The sequence below is a fragment of the Perca flavescens genome, chromosome 3, assembly GCF_004354835.1.
Source record: "Perca flavescens isolate YP-PL-M2 chromosome 3, PFLA_1.0, whole genome shotgun sequence".
NCBI lineage: Eukaryota > Metazoa > Chordata > Actinopteri > Perciformes > Percidae > Perca > Perca flavescens.
This window is the reverse complement of record NC_041333.1, coordinates 7,232,525-7,253,653: the sequence shown is the minus strand read 5'-3', so window position 1 is coordinate 7,253,653 and position 21,129 is coordinate 7,232,525. Positions and strand designations below refer to the sequence as shown.

The 21,129-nt window shown below is 41.4% G+C and overlaps 1 protein-coding gene across 7 annotated transcripts in view; it reads left to right on the top strand.

Annotated features, from left to right (window-relative positions):
* The window catches only part of nf1a (neurofibromin 1a), a 282,226-nt gene that overhangs the window by 87,315 nt on the left and 173,782 nt on the right, over positions 1-21,129 (top strand). For all 7 annotated transcript variants that reach the window (XM_028569967.1, XM_028569974.1, XM_028569961.1 and 4 more), the window contains exons 10-15: positions 1,991-2,119; positions 2,245-2,319; positions 2,411-2,542; positions 10,299-10,436; positions 10,616-10,729; positions 18,807-18,886. In XM_028569967.1, the coding sequence (XP_028425768.1) occupies positions 1,991-2,119; positions 2,245-2,319; positions 2,411-2,542; positions 10,299-10,436; positions 10,616-10,729; positions 18,807-18,886 (668 nt within the window). The remainder of the gene's footprint in view (positions 1-1,990; positions 2,120-2,244; positions 2,320-2,410; positions 2,543-10,298; positions 10,437-10,615; positions 10,730-18,806; positions 18,887-21,129) is intronic.

Below are 21,129 nucleotides of genomic sequence, written 5' to 3'. Positions count from 1 at the left end.
GGCCGGCCATTTTGTGCATTTCACCGCCAAAACAATAAGTGGGTGTAACTCAAGTGTACGTTGTCCAACTGGCTCGAAACCTTTCAGGATTCATGAGTCCAACCCCGAGGACAAATAAAGGCCGATATTTACTTAAAGTCATAGCGCCCCCTTGTGGCAACAGGAAGTAGGCCTAAAAGTCAAGGTGCTATACTTTAACGAACTCCTCCTAGAGATTTCATCCGGACTTCAAACTTGGTCGGTACCATCTCAACACCTTAAAGATGAAAAGTTATTAAAAGAAAAACTTTTCGTCTGACGGTGTGGGCGTGGCGGCCATTTTGAGTGTTTAGCGATGAACAAAGAAATTGTTGTAACTTGAGTGTACGTTGTCGTATCTGCCCGAAATTTCTCACAATTGACAAGGGTCCAGGCCTGAGGACACCTACATGCCAAAATTGACTTTTGGTCATAGCGCCCCCCGCTAGCACCAGGAAATCTGCCTAATATGACAAACATCATCCGATTTACATGAAAGTCAGTATGTGGGGTCTACATGTGATACTGAGCCGCCCCCTATAATATGACCACGCCCCCTTTCATAACATTTGAACCGTTTAAGGTAGAGTCTTGTGTGAGGTGTCATTGAACTCAGCAGAGACTTCATTCTTCATTGGTGATGGTTTGACCCGCCCCCTAAGCTTTAGCCACGCACCCTTTTTATAACTAATGACCCGTTTGATGTAGACCCTTGTGTGAGGTATCATTGAACTCAGCAGAGAGTTCATTCTTCATTGGTGATGGTTTGGCCCGCCCCCTATGTTTAAGCCACGCCCCATTTCATAAATGGTGATTTGTGGTGTCTGAGTGCCGCACAAATGCATGGTCACAAGGAGCGGCATCCGCCGGTAACCGCGACGCGCACAGAGGCGCGAGGGCCCGTCAATCGCTGCTCGCAGCTTTAATTATACTTATGTTGTTTATATTATAATACTCTATTTTCTTAACCTTCTTATATTTAGAGAATGTGTGACATGGACCTACAACACCAAAACAAATTCCTTGTATGTGTAAAAAAAATTTTTATTTACTTGGCAATAAAGCTTTTTCTGATTCTGATGTCACGATACCAGAAATGTAGTAGTCGACACCATTACTAGTGAAATTCCATGATTCTGGATACCCAATGTGATACCACGGTAAAAAACACAACAATAAATCCCATGTACTCCTTTATAACATGTTCTTAAGGATAACAGGAGAACAGTCCTTAAACACTATCGTGTTTCCTACCCTCACCTACTATCATGAAGGCTGGGTCATAACCGAAAGAACTAGATCCAGGGTACAACCAGCTGAAATGGGTTTCCTCAGGAGGGTGGCTGGTGCCTCCCTTAGAGGTAGGGTGAAAAACTCCGTCATCCGTGAGGAGCTTAGAGAAGAGCCGCTTCTCCTTTGCGTCGAAAGGAGCCAGGTGGTTTGGGCCTCCGGTAAGGAGGGCGTCTCCCCTAGGGAAGTTTTACTGGCACGTCCAGCTGGGAGAAAGCCTCAAGGAACACCCAGGACAAGGTGGAGGGATTATATCTCCACCCTGGCCTGGGAATGCCAGCAGATGCCCCAGTCAGATGGATGGATGGATGGACGGACAACATGAATGCATTAATAATATCATTGACTTTAGCCTGGATTGATAGTAAAGTATGATATAAAAACAATGGTGTCATGTGAGTCAACCGATGTATTTATCTACCTAATTTCCCCTTCTAAAATCACTTCAGAAGAGTCACAGCGCTTACTTGCTTTTGTGTTTGTATAGCAATAAAGTTCAAGAAAGGATGGTTCACCTTATTTAAATTTTTATTTCCTTTTGTCCCTAATTCTTGAGCTGGATGTATAAATTACCACCACTTATTTCTCTCTGAGTGTATTGTGACAAGTCTGGTGTATATCTCACCAGAAAATGTACTTTTAACCAACCTAAAGTGACCTGTGGCCCTCCCTGTCCCACCAGGCTCTGCTGTTCAACCCAGCCAAACCCTTCTGGAGGGGGACAGGCAGCCAGAATGCTGACGTTGAGCTCATGATGGATTGCTTCGTCTCCTGTTTCCGCATCAATCCTCACAACAACCAGCACTTTAAGGTGGACTGAAAAGAACTGATATTATTTGTTGTTTGTAATGTTTCCACTACTTAACAACATGGCGCAGGTACATAACATCAATTTCACTAGCTAATTGTCTTTAGTCTTTCATCTTTGCTCTTAAGGTCTGTTTGGCTGCCTCCTCCCCTTCAACCTTTCACTTTGTCCTGGTCAACTCTTTGCACAGAATTATCACCAATGTAAGTCTTCAAAGCTTCTTCATACATCATTGATGTTAGAATTGTTTGATGTGTTATTTCACTTGTCTTGCTCTGTGTTGTCTACTTTCAGTCCCATCTGGACTGGTGGCCTAAAATCGATGCAGTGTACTGCTACTCTGGAGACCTCCGCTTTATGTTCTCAGACACCCTCAACCGCGTGATCCAAGGTGTCGGCACCCATGCTCCACTACGCATGACACCGGTAAGAGGACAGTAACATTACTAATGTAACATTACTAATACTAAACATTGGGTTTTATTTTTGTAGTTTTGTCCATTTCAATCAGTAATGATAACATTGTATTTACCAAAGTAATTGTTAAAAACAAGGAACACGCTGAAATGCCTACAATGAAGTCCAACAACAAGCATGAGCAGTCAGATGTTAGACAGGTTGGAAATAAAGCAACAGTTTATTTAGATCATCTAAACCCTTTTATTTGGTGTCAAACTGAAAGTGAACAATGAAATGTCACTAATAACCTCATTGAACAGATGAACTGCACGTAACTACGATGTGTACAGTAGTTCAAAGTAGACCCAAGAAGTCGGTGAGTAAACCTTGATGGATAGATATGCTTGAGTAACAGAATGACACATAGTTGGCATAGAAATTAAGCTGATTAACTGGACTCACTGTAACTGATAGTAACTAAACATAGCGAAAGCCTGAACTTTCTAATAACATTTACGAGTAAACTGTATTTAACATGGATCGGTCACACCTGGCTGAAGGCCTCTTAAGTCAGTTTTAAGGCAACTACCAGTTCCAGTTAACCTGCTCAGTCGATCCCTAGTTCCCAGATATCTACAATGTTAATATTGATGAGAAAAATGATGACTACAAAATAATATTGTAATAAATAGGTATTAAATTACTTTAGTTGTTTACTAATGTAATACCACCATGAGTTAAAATCATAAGCTTTTTGAAAAATGTGCAGTTCTGAAAAGTATGTGGTTATCTCTACTGAAAGGCTAAGGCTGGCATTCTGTTTTTGTCCAAAAAAAATCCCATATGCAGAACCCAAACCAACAATGTGTTAATGACACTCTCAATTCTTTTTGATTAGGACTGGCCCTGAACAGGATTTTGTTTAGGGACCAGTGTTTCCCATAAATAGGCTCTACTTGGGCGCCCTGCCTAGGTAAATCGATACCCGCCCAGGTAGATAAAACCTAATTTACATTTTTTCTTCTTCAAATCAACTACCTTATTTTCCGGACTATAAGTCGCACTTTTTTTCCTACTTTGGCTGGTCCTGCGACTTATAGTCAGGTGCAACTTGTATATCAAAATATATATAATTGAACATGTTTTTAAATGTTAATTCATACTGAAAACATTACCGTCTACACCCGCGAGAGGGCGCTCTAGGCTTGTGACAACTAGAATGCTGCTCCTAAAGACAACTGAGAAAGAAAAGAGATAACAAACTGCAGGTAGTAAAATGTGCAGCCAAAACGGTAATCGAGCAGCAGAAAGAAAGTTTGAAATGAGGGAGAAACTTGGGAGGGAGTGAGGGACTGGCGAAAAGGTTACTCTTACTGCAATGAAGAAAACAAAGAAAGCTAATCGGCTAATCGCGGGCTGAAAGCAAGATGGCCAGAGCTGGAGGAACGAGTCGGGAGGGGTGGTCAACGGTGTAGTTACGTCTCCACGGCACGTCTTTTAATACATCCACATCCGGCTCAGAGGCTACGTTAGTATCATGCTGCTGGTGGTCTTGCTGTGGGATTAACTGTACTAATAAACCATAGAAACGCCGCGACCACACTGCTGTGAAAGCTCCCTGAACTTCAATTATCAGAGTCTGGTTAACTGGAGCTGACCGGAGTAGGGCTGTCATCGACTAAAGAAATTCTTAGTCGACTAACACTTATACAATTTTGTTGACTAATCGATTAGTTGATTTAATTGACAGAGCTGTGCGCTTTGAGAGGTGGTTAAGACTAGAAAAGCACAATATAAATGTAGTTAATTAACCATCTGTAAAACTGAGTTTCTCCACAATTAATCCTGCAAAAGCACCACTTTAAATCTTGTGTTTACCATAAATGTGCTCATGAGTTTTTTGGAAATAAGTAATTAAGCATGAATAAGCATAAAAAATGACTTATCGACTAAAGAAATCTTAGTCGACTAAGACCAAAACGACCGATTAGTCGACTAATCGACTAAGAGGTGGCAGCCCTAGACCGGAGTTAATCGTTGATAACCGTTAACAGAGCGTTTTCTCTGTGCCCGTACCCATTAACTGTATTCAAGCCCAAATACAATTTTAATACACTTTATTGTTCATTAAGTTGGCTTTAAAAGTTTTAAACTACAATTCAGAGTTGTTTGAATGATAGAAATCTGTTCAGTCAAATGATGTCCTCCTCTCCTACTTCAATGCTACCGAATCTATCTCTTTCTCTCCCTGACCCTGTCTTTCTGCTTGAGCAGCACTGGTTGAAGCCTGAAAATATTGTAAACAAATTAATAACATAACTAATTATACTGGTCGGACTGTTCAGCTCTGTTTCAGACTGATACCTCTGGTACGGTGTTCATTTTAGGACATCCTTAGATCTCAGACTCAGGTGTCAGAATCAAACCAAACGGCCTCGGTGTCAGAAAAACTCTGTCATCCTCAGAAAAAACGGCCTCGGCGTCAGAAAAACCTCTCTCAGCCTCAGAAAAAATAGCTTCCGCGTCAGAAAGACCTCTCTCATCCTCAGAAAAAACACTCTCCCGGTCAGAAAAACCTCTCTCAGCCTCAGAAAAAAACTGCCTCGGCGTCAGAAAAACCTCTGTCATCCTCAGACAAAACGGCCTCGGCGTCAGAAAAACATTGGTCATCCTCAGAAAAAACAGCCTCGGCATCAGAAAAACCTCTCTCAGCCTCAGAAAAAACCTTTTCAGAAAGAAAGTTGCTTTCTGAATTAGCTAAGGTAGCTAGCAGCTTTTACAGTGAATACACGGCAGTTTGTGAATTTTTTTTTTAATCAAGCTTTATTGAAAGGAGTAGATATACAGCAGGAAACAACAACTTCTATATATCTTAAGAGTCTTAGTTTCAGAAACGAGCACCACAAACGGGTTACTAAAGGAAAGAAATCAAAACAAAGCAAAAAACTTCATATAAATATTTTGTAAAGCTTACAGAGGTCATATGATCCAACAATATTTTGTTTGTACATTCAGATATGGAAAACATGTATTGTTTAATATTGGAAGCCAGCTCCAAAAAACTTGGGTTCTTTTTCAAAAGCTTTGACTTATTTTAACCAAATTTTATTTACATAAGTATTAAATGTATCGCATAATACTCTGAATCAAACTTTCTATCATATTGAGTGAATCCAAACAATATATTTTCCCAACGTAATGTGAATTGAGGGTAAATATGAACAACAATAAAATGTGACAATCTGCTCCAAAGTTTCTTGGTATATTGGCAAGACCAAAATAAATAAACTAGAAAATGCATTTCCTGCAGAAAATGCGTGGGAATGCTGAACAGTTGAATTGCTAAAGCTAAACTGGTTGAATAGCTTAAATTCGTAAGAAGAAGTTGAAGTAGTGAGAATAGTTTAGAAAGTGGAAATCGGTTTAATAAGTATGAATTTCATTAAAAAGTTAAAAGCTTATGCTAAACTGTTGGCTTTCAAGGTTGAATAATGACAAAATATGTAGAACATATTAGTAGATTTTCTAACTGATGATGACTCACATATGCAGAAATTTGAAACAAATTGTATGAAAAATCTCAAAGCTCAAATGCATTGCACTGAACTGCTGAAACATCTGGGAAAATTTCAGAGTTGGAAGCTAAACTGCATTACCTACATAAGTGAAGAGCTTGTTAGAAAAGCTGGAAGCTGAACTGTAATACTGTCAAAGATGAAAATTGAAATGAATTGCCTGAAAAGGCTGAAAGAAGAAATACTTTGTATTATTATCAGATATATACACTGCATAGAACGAAAAAGCATCAATCTAGCTGAGATGAGATGTGAAATATGCTAGGTGAAAAGAATGGGGCTGAACAAGAAGAAAGAGAGGAAAGAGACAAGGAGAGAAATAGAGAAGAAATAAGAGCAAGAGAGGAGATGAGATAAAGAGAATAAAGAGAGAAGGAGAGAGAGGAAAGAGGAGAGGAAAAAGAGAGGAAAGATAGTAACATTGAGAACGAGAGCAACTTTGACTAAAAAGGCTGAAAGTTTAAAGACTTTGTATTATTATCAGCCATATCCATTGCGTAGAACAAACAAGCATGACCCTAAAGAGCTGAGAGGTGGATATATTGCCTGAAAAGAAACGGCCTATATACATGGATGAAATCACAAATCACAAATGACCCTGGAGGGAGAGACAGAAGGAGGAAGGGAGAGAGAGAGAGATTGAGAGGGAGGGAGGGAGAGACAGAGAAAGGGGGAGGGAGGGAGAGAAGGAGGGAGGAAGACAGAAGGAAGGAAGGAAGGAGGGGAACAGAGGAGGAAGGAAGACAGAGAAAAGAGAAAGGAGGGAGGGAGGCATAGAGAAAGAGAGGGAGACAGGAAGGAGGGATACAGACAGAGGGAGCGAGGGAGGGAGACACAGACAGACAGACAGAAGCGGAATGCAAAGGATATAGACTGATGTTCATAGTTAGTTTAGTTAGTTGAATACTACAGTATTAAAGTGGACTGTCTGTGAAAGGGTTGTCATGGCTACTAAGTGCCTGTGCCTATGTTTATAAACATCCTTTTAATGTCTGTGATGAGATCTCTTTCATCTGTTAATGATTGCACCTGGTCTTAATATGTCTCCTGTAGCACACCAGGCAATTCAGATACTGTTTTAATAGCTGAAAGTATGCAGAAGTTACGGAGAGCCAAAAAACGTACGGAATAATAACTAGAAAATGCATTTCCTGCATAAAATGCGTGGGAATGCTGAATAGCTGAATTGCTAAAGCTAAACTGGTTGAATAGCTTAAATCTGTAAGAAGAAGTTGAAATAGTGAGAATAGTTGAAAAAGTGGAAATCGGTTTAATAAGTATGAATTTCATTAAAAAGTTAAAAGTTTATGCTAAACTGAACTGTTTGCTAGAAAGAGGAAACAAGAAGAAAGAAGGAGAGAAAGAGAGAAGAGACGAAAAGAGAGAAGAGAGAGGAGAAAGAGAATAAAGAGAGGAGAGAGAGAGGAAAGAGAGGAGAGGAAAAGAAAGAGCAACTTTGACTAAAATTGACTAAAAAGGCTGAAATTTTAAAGACTTTGTATTATTATCAGCCATAACCATTGCGTAGAACAAACAAGCATGACCCTAAAGAGCTGAGAGGTGGCTATATTGCCTGAAAAGAAACGGGCTATATACATGGATGAAATCACAAATGACCCTGGAGGGAGAGACAGAAGGAGGAAGGGAGAGAGGGAGTGAGAGAGAGGAAAGGCAGGGAGAGAGAAGGAGTGATGGAAGGAGAGAGAGAGAAATTGAGAAGGATGGAGGGAGGGAGAGACAGAGGGAGGGAGAGAAGGAAGGAGGAAGACTGAAGGAAGGAAGGAGGGGAACAGAGGAGGGAGGAAGGCAGAGAAAAGAGAAAGAAGGAGGGAGGGAGGCATAGAGAAAGAGAGGGAAACAGGAGGGAGGGATACAGACAGACAGAGGGAGGGAGGGAGACACAGACAGATAAGGAGACGGACAGACAGACAGACAGACAGACAGACAGACAGACAGTAGTGGAACGCAAATGATATAGCCTGATGATCATCATTCGTCTGTGAAAGGGTTGTCATGGTTACTAAGGGCCTGGGCCATGTTTATAAACATCTCTTTGATCTGATAACGATAGCACCTGCTCTTAATATGTCTCCTGTAGTACACCAGGCACTTCAGACACTGAGAGCAAGCTCTCAAACAAAGCCTCACACTGCGAAAACGATAACTACTATCAGTCAAATGACGTGATCCTGAGCACCACAAGGACTTTGTGAACGTATCGGTGTAAGATTTATATGCATACACATAAAACTGTGGGCATATCAGCGATTTAAAAAAGTGGTTCGTTCTGCTCTTCGCTGTGAAATGCCAAGAAAGTTATACAGGAGAGTGAATGGAAAAAGTTGTGTTACTCTTGTCGTTTGGAAGCTCAACCAGCCAAAAGTAAAAGGCGTATCACAAAACAGAGCAGATTTTCTGAAAGTAGACAAAAATACCTACGTTTTGATGTATAAATTGTGTATGACAAGTAGATATTGTGGGCGTGAGAGCAGTTTACAGACAAGGAACTAAGATAATTTTTTCGAAGCTTCACCCTCTAGCTGTGAGATCATCCACTCTAGCAAGCGCAATACACACTGTTTAATCGATAACATTTCCTGAAATAATTACTAAACTTAAACAGCTTTTTCACAAAAACTGTAAAAGATATCAAAACACTGAGCACACCCCGAATACCTGAATATTTTCTGAACAGTTTAAAGTTTGAATCACGTCTGTAGGTGGAAGAATGTAGGAGGAGATACATTTTGAAGCAGAAGAGGATTTGAAGGCTTTGAAGCCTGCTCTTTTACTTCAATGTTAAAAAAATGTGTTAAAAAGCTGAATATTTTAAAAAGTATAAATAGTAGAAAAAAAGTTGAAGAAGTCCCATCATTAGCTGAAAGAGCTGAACATTTCAAAAGTTGAATGGTTTAAATAGGTGAAAGTATGCAGAAGTTACGGAGAGCCAAAAAACGTACGGAATAAGAAGGAAATATAAAGAACAGGATAACAATAGTTGGAATGCTGTTGAACAGCATTCCCACTAATAAAGAACAGGATAACAATAGTTGGAATGCTGTTGAACAGCATTCCCACTAATAAGAAATAAGGCAACTTGTCAACTCTTCTTTCAACAAGACGTTAAGAGTACACCTGCTGCTTTATCGTACTGGTCTTCATATATTGAAGAGATTTGTTGGGAAAAGGTTTGGCTGTTGCCACACAAGTTTTTTTTTTTAACCAAAAAAGTTAAAGAGATCTCTTTCAAAATGCTCCACAGATTTTACCCAACGAACCATTACCTGCAGAAAATGAAAAAAGACATTGCTATCAGCTGCACTTTTTGTTGAGAACTAAACAAAATACTGGTACATTTATTTTGGTCTTGCCAATATACCAAGAAACTTTGGAGCAGATTATTACATTTGATAATTTGACTTTTTATAATTATTATTTTAAATTCAATATTTTATCAATAATCAGTGTCAATCCACTGCTTTCCATCTTGCGTTGAGTTGTAATTAAACCTTGACTAAAAATAATGTGCCCCTTTTAAGGAGTGCCATCACACCCATTTATTGTCTGCCCCGGTGTGTTCAAGGTTTTTTTCCGAGCTGCAGTTTATAATGAACATTGCCTGTTATCAAACAAAATAAATAATGTAAGTTGTATTTCACTCTCACTTTTGTCAGGCACAAAGTCACAGAACAAAGTATGAAAGCAAGGCACAGCCAGACCAACAGACAGACTATAGAGAGAGATACACTGCAAGCGAACACATCAACTTAACATAGGCCTAACTGTTATAAGCTGACATCACATGTGGAGAGGAGGGAACACAAGTTTACCTGATTGCTGTTCCAGCATTTATTCTAATGTTGTGTTTTTATCTCTTCTAGACTAGATAGTTCCGCTTCACTCTGATCACAGTTGTAAACATTGACTCACAAGGGGGATGCGGAGCCCTTGCATAATTTGCGGGGGCTTAAGCAGCCTGCCTAGTTAGCGTATGGGCTGACCGGCTCGGTTTCAAGCTCTTGTGGGACATTTCTAGTGCTCTATGGGGCCCTCTTGTAGCCACGGGGCCCTAACCAGCCGCTTAGTTTGTTTATGCATAATTTCCTAAAACAGCTGGTCACTAGTTTTTATCAAACTTTATTCAAATATAAGGAAATACTGTGCCTAAACCTAACGAGTCCTCCCTGTTGTCTGCTGCCATCCCACAGAGTCTGACATTCAAAGGGAAGATGACCACCAGCCTTAAATTCAAAGAGAAAGCCACAGAACTGGACACTCGAAGTTACAAGTGTCTCCTTCTCGCTCTGGTCAAACTCATCCATGCTGACCCTAAACTCATGTTGCATGTGAGTCTGCTACAACATATTGGCTTCTACGTGACTACTTTTCTTACACGCAGGTTTTGGCGTACACATTCACTCTAGATGTTTTGTGTTCTTATTTGGTGTCAATGTTTATTAATTTCCACTGTATTTTCATACATGACAAACAACTTTTTTAACTTAAACTTCTTTTTGTGTGTTAGAACCCAGTGAAGCAAGCTCCAGAGATGCAGAGCAGTACAGCAGAGCTCATCACCGGCCTGGTGCAGCTTGTGCCTCTAACTAACACCACCCAGCTCTCACAAGAGGCCATGGAGGTCAGAGACAAACTAGAATTCCGACTTGAAGAGTTGTTTTCTCTAGGGATGCACCGAATCCAGTATTTGGCTACAGATTCAGCCGAATATTGGGCTTTTTGACAGGGTTCGGTTTCTGCTTGACAGGGTTCGGTTTCACACGCTCGGCGTGGTGATTTCAGGGAGCACTCTGGGCTCCTCTAGTTCCCCTCCCTGTTCTGGCAGGGTTCCCGCGGGTCCTTAAAAAGTCTTTAAATGTCTTAAATTAAAATCCGGGTAATTAAGGTCTTAAATTGTCTTTAAATTTACCATAAAGTTGCTGTAGGTATTACATTTTCAGCCGGTGCACTTAATGACGATGGGAAAGCACAGTGGCCCACCGTAAAACATCTAATAGTTGATTAATTTAGTATGGTGTGAAATGAGCGTCTCCACGATTAATAGCTGTTTTACGGTACGTCGGCTACAGACGCTGATGTCGGGCTGCGTGTCGCCATTACGCGGTTGTCGAGGTGAGGTTCAACCATAGACAGAAGATGGGGAAGTGCAAATTTAACAACAAGTGGATGGAAGAGGATGTATTTAAGAGGTGGTTGACGCCGGCTGAAAACAACAATGAGGCGATGATGTGTAAATTCTGCAAAAAGACTTTTTCATTAGGGACCATGGGGCTCAAAACCGTCGAGTCGCATATGAAAGGAGGAAAGCACCAGCGGTACGTGGCAGCAGCTAACCATAGCGGGGCCAGGCTAATCCTTGCAGTGTTTGTAGCATTGTTTGTAGCAAAACCTAACGACGTTACAATTCAGACGCCACCTCTCAGTCGGAGGCACAATTCATTTAAATCTAACGAGGACATACGTGGCGTCTTTGCTGTCATGTTCCCCGATTCGCAGCTTGCAAAGTCATTCACCTGTGGTGAAAATAAAACGGCATATGTCGCCAAATATGGCATCGCTTCATTGATCAAGAAGGAGCTATCGTGGTAGCCTCTTGAGACCGTCATGATCTCGCAAGCTCCAGTTTTCCACTCGCAGATTAGTCTGGCATCTTGAGATAGAGAAAATTTGGAGCCGTTAGCCAAACGACCTGGCCAATCAGTGTTGGTTTTGAGGCGGGTTAGGTGGTGATAGACAGATGGTTTATCCACTCAGCTAACCAGTATTTTCAGACAGCAGTCCGGGAAACTGAAATGGTGTCTTTTATTCCTAAATTCTCGTTACACAAACGGCAAATATCCTTTACCGACATGTTGCTTGCTTGCTGAGCTAACGAGCTATGCTTTGCCTGCAGGAGCAGGGGCGGGCTTGTGGTTGTATTTTCATACGCTTCGTGGATCTGATTGGTTGATTTGGCCCGTCTATCACCAACATAGGTGATAGACAGGTGGTTCATCCAATCGGCTAACCAGTATTTTCACCCCTTCCCAAAAGTTCTCCAACGGAAAGTTCCCAGATGGATATGCCGAGCAAATGCGAAGCAATCCATCTGGCGGAGTCAGGTTACTATTGTGGAGCGTTAGTGAGAAGCCATATGTTGTCATGTTTGACGAATGCATGAATAAAACGACAAAGAGCAAACAAATGGACCTTCATTTGCGGTTCTGGACTAGCTACTGATGATGAGACTGGCACACACCACGTCATCTCCCGCTACTATGGGTTGGAGTTCATGGGTCACTCCAGAGCCGAGGACATGTTGGGTCATTTCAGTGTAAGTAACGTTACGATTGTGTTTGAAATCCCATACTATTATGCATATTAAGTGTGGTGTAAAATTGAGTAACGTTAGTGCGGTCCAAAGCTCATGCTAGCGTTGTAAACACCAACACTCCCCCGTTGCTCAGTGCTGCCACTCCGGGCAGAGTCGGCAGAGGACTGGTTATGTGCTGCAGTCAGTTCACAGGTCTATGGTCACTTTGACAATCTAACAGGTAACAACACATTAGCTCAGAGTTTAAGGGGTGAAATTGTTGCTAGATGTGGTTTATTTTGTTTAAATATGCCGAATTGTGATTTTATGAGTTGTTGGGAAAATTTCACTCAAAAGTCACTCTTTGCACATATCAGATTTTGGGATGTTACAAAACAGTGGACCTCTCTCATGTACATTATTTGTCAACTTTTTGGCTTGGGACAGGCTGTTTTGAGGACTTTCATTATTGACCTTATTTATGATGGAGACTGCTTTAAATGTTGGAAGTATTATTATTATTATTATTATTATTATTATTAGTAGTAGTATATGGTTCCTTCATGCAATGCATTGTGTTTAGTGTAATCCAACTTATGTATCTTATGTTGGCTCTGTTCTGCATCACAAAGGGAAAAAAAAGAAGAAAAAAAATGGAAAATGCCAACTGTGAGCTATATTGGCCAAAACAATGTTGGAAAATGTTATTGTTAGTTATTATACGGTCTCCTAATTTGAAAAAAAGGTCTCATGAAAAAGTATTTTTGCAGAGTTTACACATCGCACATAATTGATAACAAATGGAAAACTTTAAGTTTTGATTTCCATTGTAGGAGGCAATAAATTGAGTATTCCAAAGAAATTGTTAGGACATTTTTGGGTCTTAAATTCTATTTGTTGATGTCTTAAAAATTTCTTAAAAAGCATTACATTTTACTTTTAAAATGGTGCAAGAACCCTGTCTGGTTCTGATGATGAGGAACCAGTGTCAGGTCACTTTGAGGAGTCTGACCGCTCTGTTGGATACAGACCTTGTTTTTGGGATTGGCACATGTTGTCAGAGTGATTGTCCAGCAAACAGGTCGATAGAGGCGCTTGATGACTCAAGTATGACCAGCTCTGACGCCTCCCTACTGGAGGACTCCGAGGGGAGCCAAGTAGATTCATCCAGGTCGGCTGGACCGTTGGATGTGGTAGGAGACTCAAGGTCAAAGTATCATAGAGCCACAGCTCGTTGACCTGGCGAGTGCGCAGATCATGTTTTCGGAGCCGGCAGGGGCCGTTCGAAACATCAGAAGAATCATAATCACTCAGTTGAGTCTGATTCTACCTATGTTTCTCTGATGTTGCAAGAGACCCCTCCCCATTTTGGCATGGGAGTGGTAAACTCTCCTCCTCCAAGGGGGAGGAGATGAAGAAGAAGAAGAGTTTCTCCTCTGGGAAGGAGAAGAAGAGTGGTTTCTCCACCGAGGTGGCGGAGAAGAAGAACAGTCTCTGACTATGAGGAGACCAAGGAGGAGGAGAAAGGGAGTGGTCTCTCCTCTGAGGGAGAGGAGAATAGAAAGCTGTTCTTTGCTCGGCACACAGATCTTCACGGCTCTCCTCTAGCCTGGCTTGGGCTCTTTGTCTCAGCCAAGCCATTTTGCGCTGCTCAGCTTCATACCTATTCTGCAGCTGTGAGAGCTGCGATTGGAAGACAGCATTTTGCCGATGGGCAGCCAGTACATCTTCAATGGAACCTTTCCGTGTTCCAGACGGCTGTGCCATGTAAGCTAATAGTTTCTGGATCATCTTGTCGCATATGCTAGCTTCATAACCATTAAAGTTAACTTTATTGAGTTTTAATTTTTACAGCAAACAGAGGCAAAATTAAAATACACAACTGTATTGTGTTGATAATGAAATATCAGAGTTAGGGCACTAACATAAAATAATAGGGATAGAATTATACTTAAAAAAATAAATAAATACTAACTGTGAAAAAGTTGATGCGAGAACACAGGTGAAAGGCTTTAACCTGTGGTTCCTCTAATTTAAGTGTTGACTGCTAATTACGCTAATTACTACAACTTAATCCTGTCAGGATGTCACAGAGGTCACACACCCCTGGTGAGTAATAGCTTTGTTACTGTCAAATGTCAGGGATTTCAAGACCAAGTGGGACGCAAAAATGTTATGTAAATGGACTGTTCTTATATAGCGCTTTTCTAGTCTTAACGACTACTCAAAGCGCTTTTAACATAGTACAGGAACCATTCACCATTCATACACTGTGGCCGAGAATGCCGTACAAGGTGCCACCTGCTCAACAAGTAAACATTCAGACACATTTACACTCCGATGGCACAGCATCGGGGGCATCTCGGGGTTCAGTGTCTTGCCCAAGGACACTTCGGCATGGAACTGCAGGGCCACCAACCTTCCGATTGGCAGGCAACCTCTTTACCACTTAGCCACAGCCGCCCCAAAAATGCTAAAATGTTATGTATACACTGAAAAATTCACAAGCCACAATTGAATGTATGCTTGGCAGATTGTAGAATTTTTTTTCAAAAATTTTTATTTTATTACATAAATACATTATGGATTATTATGCTTAAATATTGCAATAAAGCTGGTATTTAACAGGCTCACACGGGGCGTCAAAATGTTGGGAATTGGGGGATACAGATTCAATTATTGGCAAATTATCAAAGATGTTTTATCAATATTAATAAAGTTATGAATATGTGTATTAATAACTTTACCAAATTGACAAACAATCAAAACGGGGCACCACCCTGGAATCAGGGACCAATAACTGAACTGTGAAACAGTCTCATAGGTGGTGTTCCCTTTAAAATACAGATCTTAATTAATTTGATTAATTTATCTGATATCTTTGAAGGAACAAAAGAAGGGGTGAAATTCGAGCACTGACCTGTTTAACCAACTACGACTACAACAAATACACAAATAATCACAAACATTGCTATTTAAAGTATAATAAGATTTACAGTATTTAACTTCCAAATCATCAATTGTCAATCAAATGTTCTTCAATCAATCAGACTCGGTGGTCCCAAATTCAGATTAATAACCAAACTATTATTATTAATCAAATCACATTGTCATAACAGAGTTGCAGCATTAGCATTACTAATATGACATTAATAAACACACTATGTTCTAAATCTGCCCAGAAAAAAAGCCTTCAATCTTAGTTAGTGTGCAGTCCGTTCGTTTTGTTCATAGATTTTCCACAGCAAACGGAACGAAATCCGAAATTTATTTGTCAGTGATTTCACGGACAAACTGTGTTTCTCCCAAGGCGGTGGGAACCAGTTTCAGTCGACTTGATGAAGAAAAAGAAAAGCGTGACGTCCTCACTTTTCCTTGTAGAGAAACGTTTTGTCTCTTCTGCAGATATGAAAACACTGGTGCATGTTTTCATGGGATCCAAGGCGTTCACCAGAACACGGAAATAAATCCGGGAAATGGAGCTATTTCGCACAAACGCTTGCACACTCCCTGCAGCAACAGCTGTCGCAATGGAAGACCAGGGAGGAGCGAGGGTTCAGCGTATTTATTCCGCAGAGCACCGGACGTGGACCCATGCGGCTTTCAAAGTCTGCTGACCAATTGGAATCCAGAGTGTTCTTGAAGGTGTGTGAACTACATGCCTGTAGTTCTTATCTGGCCAGTTGAACCCCCTTTTGTCATAGAGGTGTGATTTTTCAGGCTGTTGAGTTAAAACAGGCCCCTCTCTTTGAGAAAGGGTGCTCAATTCCTTTGTTCAGGAAAAACACGTCTTCTTTGTCTCTCAGAGGCAGATGTGCTGTGATCTTTTTTGTTTAAAATCTACATTAACCTTACTGCTGGTCCCAACAGCATTATAGAATTTGGTTGGTAATTTTTACAGTCTCCTGTGTCTTATATAAGCCTAACCTTACAGTTGGTGGCAGTCTGCCCTTCCCCAATGCTTAAAGGCCATTTTATAGTTGTGCGTAAAATTTACGGCGTAGCCCTGCAGACCCCTGCAGACCCCTCTGCGTCTACGCCGGATCCTACGCCGTAGCCTGATGCGCACCTCTCAAAAAATTTAACTACACGTTGAGTGAATTACGTATAGGCTATTTGTCGGCTTCTTGAGCCGTGCGTTGCCAATGCGCACATCGGTTTGAATGATGTTTTTATATTTTTTATTTGCGCTCACGATCACTTACCACTGCCAGGCTTGCAACTGAAATAATAGGCTACAGCAACGTATGTTTATGGAAAGCAATTATGGTCAGATCTTGTGCCTGACTGATGGGGAAGTGATATTGATTTAAACGTACAATATGTAACTTTCTGCCGCTAGGGGTCTCTCAACCAAAACAATGGACGGTAAAATTGGAATTTTGATGACGTTGTGAAGTTGCTTGGAATTATGGGAGTTTTTAGTGTTAAACACCTTCGCTGCCGGTTTGAATGCATCAGTTCACGGACGAGTTTACCCATTCAAGTTTATTCACGTTACGTTTATTCATGTTATTCTAATAAAATAGCTGCAGTTTCCCCAACATAATTACGTTTTTCTTGATTAGATTTTTATTTGTAGCTGACCAGTTAGCTAGTGAGCCAGCAAGCTAACAGTAGCCAGCAGCTAAAACACAAAATATTTCACATATCAATGTCACCTTTTGGATGGTTTCAACACCGTGGCGGACGGGGTTTGTTGTAACGCTAGCAAGCTACTAAACGAGGCTGAGAGACGGGTGTGGGTGGGGATTGTCGGGGGAATCTCCGCAATAGCGAGCCAAGACGTTCAGTGCCTGTTGTGCAGCAGCAGAACATCTCCCAGCTGCCAGGAATTATCTCCCCTTCACTTTTCAGTAATCTTAACTTTTCGTTTTGGTGCTTAACCCACCTTTTGTCGGGTTAATTTAGCTAACCGTAAAGACAGCTAAACGCGAAGGGGGGAGAAATTCGGCAGGGAGGAGATTTACGGCACATACACCGGTAGCACTACGGAGATGTAGCTAGCTACCGCTATGGATGGCCGCTGTTGTGACTCGGTGCTGGGTCTGATATCGTCTGTTTCCCGACGTTTAATTAAACTGCCGTTAGCGTCGTAAGCACCAGGCACTGGAGATAAGTTCTGGCCGGGGGTTGCTGTAATGGAAGTAGCTGGCTGATAGCTGAATGGGGGCTAACGGTAACTAGCTAGCTTTATGTCCCGGGGCTGTTGTCAGCTCTCATCCCGGCTGAGTCTCTCTGCGCCGGGGGAGTGAGGCAGACAGACCGGGGTGTGCTACTTTGGCTAAATTAGCATTAGATTAATCGTCTATCTATACAGCTAACGTTAACGTTACTAGTGAAGTTATTTGTGGGTTAGCTCAGTCCTGTTAGCTGTGGTCGAAACAGTCATGCTAAAAATAACTATTAGCGTGTTGAACGATGTTGTAACCTCATAATGTTACCCACAAAGCTTTAGCATCAACGTTAGCACATTGTAGTAACGTCAAGCCGGTATCGATATTGAACTTTCAAAATAGATAAGGTCTCTGTTTTATTACTGTGATAAAAAAGTGGGATGTAATAAAAAAAGCAGTATTATGGTTACAAGTATTTTTTTTCTGTGACATTGTATGATTTACAATTACTCCTGAACGTATCATCTTGGTGCCAGTGTTCTGACGGAAGTTAGAGTAACTGGAGGGTGAAAGGTTATATGACGCCACTGACGGGCGACTAAAGGAAACGTGCCGTGTCTGAAAATAAAATAACAGATTTCTCTGGGTTTGACATTTGGTGGAAACATTTAGGATAGTGAAAGAACACAACTCATAAAAATATATAACATAGGTATGGTCATTTTTAGACATTTTGAAGCCGACATGTTACATATTGTACCTTTTAACGTTACCTGCCGTCACATCGTCTCTAAACAGTCCGCTGACAGTGAAGTCCTGCACGGATCAACAGCTGGCGGCTACTTTTTGACAAGCGTTCTTGACAGGGCGGCCAGAGATTCTTTGCAGCTCAAGTCGGTGGCGGTGTGTACGTACAGTTATACACTCTTGTATTTGTCATGATTCATCTTTGTAGCTCTGGAGTTGTCCGGAAATAGCATTATGTTATTATTTGCCCTTGTTTCTTGCTGCACGCAGCACAAAGTCCCTGTCCGAGGATCTTAAAAACTTTACCAGCCATCAGTGTATGAATGTGTTTGAATGTCTATCTGATGAGCAGGTAGCACCTTGTATGGCAGCCTCGACAAGCAGTGTATGAATGTGTGTGAATGGTCCCTGTACATGTAAATGCACTTTGAGTCTTCATTAGGACTAGAAACGCGTTATTATATTTTTTAACTGTAAAACTATAAGAAACTATTGTTTCAGTTATTTCTCTTCCTCTCCTGTCTTCTGTCCTTTGTTTTCAGGCACTGTTAGTTCTGCACCAGCCAGAGACCATCGAGCTGTGGAATCCCGATGTCCCCATAGAGACATTTTGGGACATCAGGTACTTAACAATCTTCTCATCTTTCCATAAAGGGGGGTAAATATCTGGCCCTAATCCACAGTCATATACCCATAGAGACACAATTGTCTGCTGATGTGCCTATGGATTCATAGGATGCAACGCAGCAGTCCACTCAAGTTGGCTTTCTGTTACGAGAGTAGCCTAAAAGTGGTTACACACCAACCAGACGGCCGACCCTCGGCAGAAAAGCCAGTGGAAATGATCAGTCGCGTCCCCGAGGTCCAAAAAAACTGCCTTGGGACACACTGAGGCGACACTGACTTGAGAAATGTAATACGTCTACATAGCAGCAGGCGGCACTACTCTGTATTGTTGCCCAAGAAATGAAAAGGCAGAGGTACGGTGCAGATCAACAGGTGTTTATTTCACCAACAATTAACACAAACATGGACGCCATGATTGCAACCAGCAAACTGAACATCACAGGCAGCAGCAGCGCTAGATGGAAACTGGCAGCCTTTTATAGCCTACCACTGACCTTATTTCGACCCTACGATAGTACAAGTTAAGTCTGAAATGTACTTAATTTGAACAATTATACAAAATACAACCACCACATCAAATCCATTTCAACTTCTCTACTGTTATCTCAATGTACTTGCATTATTTTACCTAATACAATCAAACATAGTTAGTTTAGCAAGTACAGTCAATTAAAGTACTCCAACACCCCTTCGCTACATGAAACATGGTATATCCCGGAACCTTTAAAATGGGGCTGATATGCTGGGGACTCTTTTAGCCTGAACACTCTGGAGAGGAGACACCACAGAGGTGAGTTACTTGAACACAAACTTTACTATTGTACAAACAGCAACTGTTAAAGGAACACGCCGACTTATTGTGAATTTAGCTTATTCACCGTAACCCCCAGAGTTAGACAAGTCGATACATACCCTTCTCATCTCCGTGCGTGCTGTATGCTGTCTGACGGCTCCAGCGGCATCAGCCCATCACAGAACATGCAGGTGAATGGTTCCAGTAATCTTACTGCTCCAAATAAGTGACAAAATAACGCCAACATGTTCCTATTTACATGTTGTGATTTATAGAGTGACAGCGTGTACAAAAAACAACGTAACATGAGACACAGCCGTCGTCTAACCGTAAACAAACCAGGAACTATATTCTTAGGTGGAAGAATATAGTACTTGGGCGGAGTGATATGCTCGCAGCAAGCCTGTCTGAGAATATAGTTCCCGGTTTGTTTACTGTTAGAAGATGGCTGTGTCTCATGTTACCTTGTTTTTTGTACACGCTGTGATTATACAAATCACAACATGTAAATAGGAATATGTTGGCATTATTTTGTTACTTTTGTCACAATTCGGAGCAGTAGGCTAGTTGGAACCAGTTACCTGCAGGATCTATTCTAGGCTAAGCTAATGCTGGAACCGTCAGGCAGCGTTACAGCTCGCACGGAGATGAGAAGGGTATGTATCGACTTGTCTTACTCTGGGGGTTACGGTGAATAAGCTAAATTCCCAATAAGTTGGCGTGTTCCTTTAACCTGCATTCAATTAATCAGGCAAAGACTATACCATACTGCACAACCAAACTAGCAAACTGAGTACATGTTTCTCTTGACAGGGCTGGCCTCCAATCAACACCAGCTGCAACCTTCACAAAACAGATTATTTTCCAGTAAACATTCAAAACTGTTGTGCCTCAGTTTATTTACCCGTAACATAATGAGCTACAATGTACTGATGTTGCAAAATATTAGTGATGAAGAGGACCTTCATTACAGCGTCACATGGGTTTGTTTTCTCCGGAAATTCAAAGCCAGTCTGTCATGGCAGCCATTCAGAATACGATCTCATATTGTACTAAAATAGTTCACTGAAACATGTTTCTGAAAACATTTTAAGCGAGAAACAGGCCATGGAGTTGCTGAATCTGTCTTCATTTCAGCTCAACAAAGGGCAGTTTAAAAGATTTTCGTCAGATTTTGAGAGACTCTAGTCACTTCATTCCACTCGCCATTTCCGGGTGAGTCCTGACTGCCCTGCCGGCTACTGAACATGTCAGGTCGGCCAAAATGAACGCCGACAGCCCCCCAGACTGACGACGGCACGGGACACACTGTACAGATTAGAGTCACTGACCTCGCCATGTGTCCCGGGCTAAAGTGTGAGCTAGAATGGCAGCTTGATGGCAGGTCCGTTAAGTGAGTGACATCAGTGTGTGTGTGTGTGTGTGGGTGTGCAAAAAGTGTCTTT